Source organism: Vigna angularis, chromosome 2 (genome assembly GCF_016808095.1).
Source record: "Vigna angularis cultivar LongXiaoDou No.4 chromosome 2, ASM1680809v1, whole genome shotgun sequence".
Classification (NCBI taxonomy): domain Eukaryota; kingdom Viridiplantae; phylum Streptophyta; class Magnoliopsida; order Fabales; family Fabaceae; genus Vigna; species Vigna angularis.
The window spans coordinates 12,125,652-12,129,235 of record NC_068971.1 but is presented as its reverse complement, the minus strand read 5'-3'; the positions used below and the strand labels follow the sequence as shown (position 1 = coordinate 12,129,235).

The following is a 3,584-nucleotide window of genomic DNA, read 5'->3' as shown; positions in this document are numbered from 1 at the left end:
TGACACCAAAGTTTGATTATGTTGTGTACGCAATTGAAGAATCCAAAAGATAAACTCTCCCTTGATTAACAACAAAATTCTCTGGTGGTGCATAAAAAAATATGAACAAAAGTTCAAGTTATATAATGGAGGAGAAAACGTTGAAAACTTCTACCGATATTAATTATAGAGGCTTAAGAGGAATGAACAGGGGTATAGACTGGGAAAATAGACATTCTAACCGGAAATACAAAAACAATAATGACTAATTTAAAAGCAAAGGCAAAGGATCGAGAATGATAAATATAAGGTAAATTATTTTATTAAAAAACAAAAAGTAAAACTTCATTCAGGTTAAAGATGCAAATAATATTGAATCAAATATTGTATGTTGACATAAATTCACAAGAAAAATCATTATTATCTACTACAAAAATTTGTAGGTAAATTAGTTTTACCTATTTGTCCATAGATAATTTATCTATGGATTTATTTTGTATATAATTACTTATGAATTTATCTGTATAATTATTTAGGAATTTATCTGTGTGGAATTACCTATAGACAAATTTGTAGATATGTGTTTGTTAGCTTTCATAATAATGATTTTTTTTTCTGTTAACGCTTATGCAATCCTAGAACTTCCAACAGAGATTTATTGGTTGAAAAATTTGCTAAATTTGTCCTAGACCATAGTGGGAATGCATATTTGAAAGGTGATGATGGTGTGATTTGGACAACAAATACAACAGGACCCATAGAGTTGCTAGACTTAGGGAATTTGGTGTCAAAACTTGAAAATTGAAATGAATATATAGGACAATTTGTTGCAAACACTAGTGGAAGCGATAGTCTAAAGCACCAATTATCTTCTTCCACTTCCAGTATTGAGGACATTATGTGCCTCAAACAATGATTAGAAGCACATGATAAGGCTTATGAGGTATTAAAAGACCAATTTCAATCCTTACAATCTAGTCGTGACATTGTTGCCTCCTGACCACTAGGCCCTTCAATAGGCTCAATCCAACCTAACACCGTCCTAACAGTAGCCCACACCAGTCCAGCCTAGCCTAATCCCGTCCAACCCAACCTAGTACCAGAGCCACAAGACCTTAAGCAAGAACACATTGATTTTGATGATTATGTAGATTATTAAAACTTGTATAATACTTATAATGTTGAGGATTAGTTTAGTTTGGATATCGATCCTCCTGAAGATTATGTTTGATTTAGGCTATTTTTTGACTTAGTTTGAATTATGTTGACATATATTATTATACATTATGTTTATTATTGTGATATGTTTACATTTAAGTGATAAGGTGGAATTTTCATTATTGGATTTGGTATTCTGTCTCAAAACTTGGCAGGTCTGTTTGTGTGGTTTAGAATGTTTCTATATGTCTATTTTTTGTGGTAAAGAGTCATACCAAACTGGTTTTGAATTTTGCATAATAATTATTAAAAAATTTATCAATAGATTAGTTGTTTGTCAATAATTACTGACAAATATATCCTTCAATAAGTATATGATGTCTATAACATTTACCCTAATGACTAATTATTGATGAATTTTTTTCCCATAAAAAATATGTCAAAAACATGTATTGACGAATTTTTGCATTACCAATAGATAGTGGTCGTGAGTATTAAGTGATTTTTTTGTACTGCAAGCTTTTAAAATTGGAAAAAGTTTCTATATATGACAATATGCTAATATGATGATTAAGACATTACCTGCCAATGAATTTTTACTTCTTATATTTCTTATATTAAGAGTGTTTTCTCACATTAAAAATATTGATGTTTTTTTTATTATTATTTTCATTTTCTTTTATTGTTATTTCTCATAAATTCTTACAATTTTGGAAGAATTATTTTCGTTGCATATTTTATATATATTTTTTTGTTATTAATTTTCCATCATATATATATATATAAATATATATATATATATATATATATATATATATATATATATATATATTTATATTTGACATTCACACTTATTAATTACTTGATTTTGTAAGTCAATGTATTATCGGTCTAACTCGTGATATCAATTCATTCTACCCTTTTTTTCTAACAATTTATGATATTAACTCTATATTTAGAATGTTAAGTATATAAGAGTGCTTTTGCTATTCACTTTTAATTAAACACAAGGATTAAAAATAAAAGAAGAGCGAGAGATGATGTTATATGTAAATATAAATATATATTAGCGATAGAAAATCCAATATCTCATTGGACAAACAACAACATTATAACATTGATGGAGATGGAGTTCACCACCCATTTCATAACGTACTCCCTAGTGGGGGATTCAGACGATGGAGAACTTAAACCATCTTTATTCCCTCTGATGCTTATTATTGTCGTATAAGTATATATCGTTTACCCTTGTGCAAGCTGCTTATGATATCCTACAATAACCAAAAATTGATGTTAGTATGTGTATAAATATACTATATACATGAACTTTTCATATATGTGAATGAAAAGTAAAGAAGTTATTTAAACACAGTGATCAACATCATTAACTGCGGAAAGATGTTATAGTATGATGTTGATGTGAGTGAGTGCTCTTACGTGTTGCAATTAATGGAAGGGGTGATCTTGTAGGGCAAGTTAACCCCACAATTGCTAGCGAGGGCTGAAAGGCGTGGAGCATTGATTCCAGGTAGCTTCAAAGCAGTGTTTTTGAGGCATGTGCAGACGGATCGTCGATCTGGGGTGGACTTGGCTTGGTCGTTGATGCGCTTCACACCGCTGCAGCATGGTGCAGGGATGGGTCTACCAGCAGGACCCGTTAGGTAGGCTATGCATGGTGCCACAGTCATTTGCACCGAGCCACATGGAATCTCTGCTTCTGCCAAGGGAATATTCTGTCCAAAACCAACAATCAGCACCACAACCACGCAGGTAACCTGAAAAAGAAGAGGACTAGCCATGATTGGGAAGAGTTAGAGGATAAAGTTGCAGTTGAAGGAATGATGTTAAGGTTGTGTTGTGGTGTGGTTTGTGAATATTTGAAGGGGTCTTTATAGAGATGAGGGATTGAAGGTGGGATAGTTAGATTATGAAATGTGATGGAAGTAAGGAATGGTAGGTGTTCACTTGCTGGTTTTCATTTAATGCTAGAATTGAATGACAGATAACCGGTATCTGTAATAATGCAATACAATGGTAATATGCATATCACCCTTTTATGCTTGCCCTAAATTGAGTTCGGGACCACTTTCCACGTAACTAAAAATATTCATACAAGTTCACGTTTGTACCGACTTATTTGTCTGTTACCCTCCAATTTCTGCTCAACTATTGGCTAAAAGTTTTCATCAAAAACTCCAAGCATGGAAGCTAAATTAAAATTCAGCTAAATGCTCTGCTCTCTCTTCACTCACACCTTGTTCACTTCTGGGAGTGTACGCTTGGCGAGCAAGGAAAAGGACGGATGAATGCTCTTTACTTCAATTTATTTTCGTGGATTTGTGAAAGAAAGATTGAAAACCATTCCTGCTGAAACGAGAGGATTTCAGGAGAAAGAAAACAAAATTACTAAATAATATTTATTGTTATTGCTATTGTCCTGAGTTCAA

The 3,584-nt window shown here is 32.2% G+C and overlaps 1 protein-coding gene across 1 annotated transcript; it reads right to left on the bottom strand.

The window, feature by feature from the left end:
- Nucleotides 1–2,180: 2,180 nt before the first annotated feature.
- Nucleotides 2,181–3,016, bottom strand: LOC108328194 (non-specific lipid-transfer protein 1). The gene is made up of 2 exons (XM_017562017.2): nucleotides 2,575–3,016; nucleotides 2,181–2,408 (listed from the first exon to the last, which is right to left on the bottom strand). The coding sequence occupies exons 1-2, from the start codon at nucleotides 2,934–2,936 to the stop codon at nucleotides 2,399–2,401; spliced, it is 372 nt and encodes a 123-aa protein (XP_017417506.1). The 5' UTR covers nucleotides 2,937–3,016; the 3' UTR covers nucleotides 2,181–2,398.
- Nucleotides 3,017–3,584: the final 568 nt, after the last annotated feature.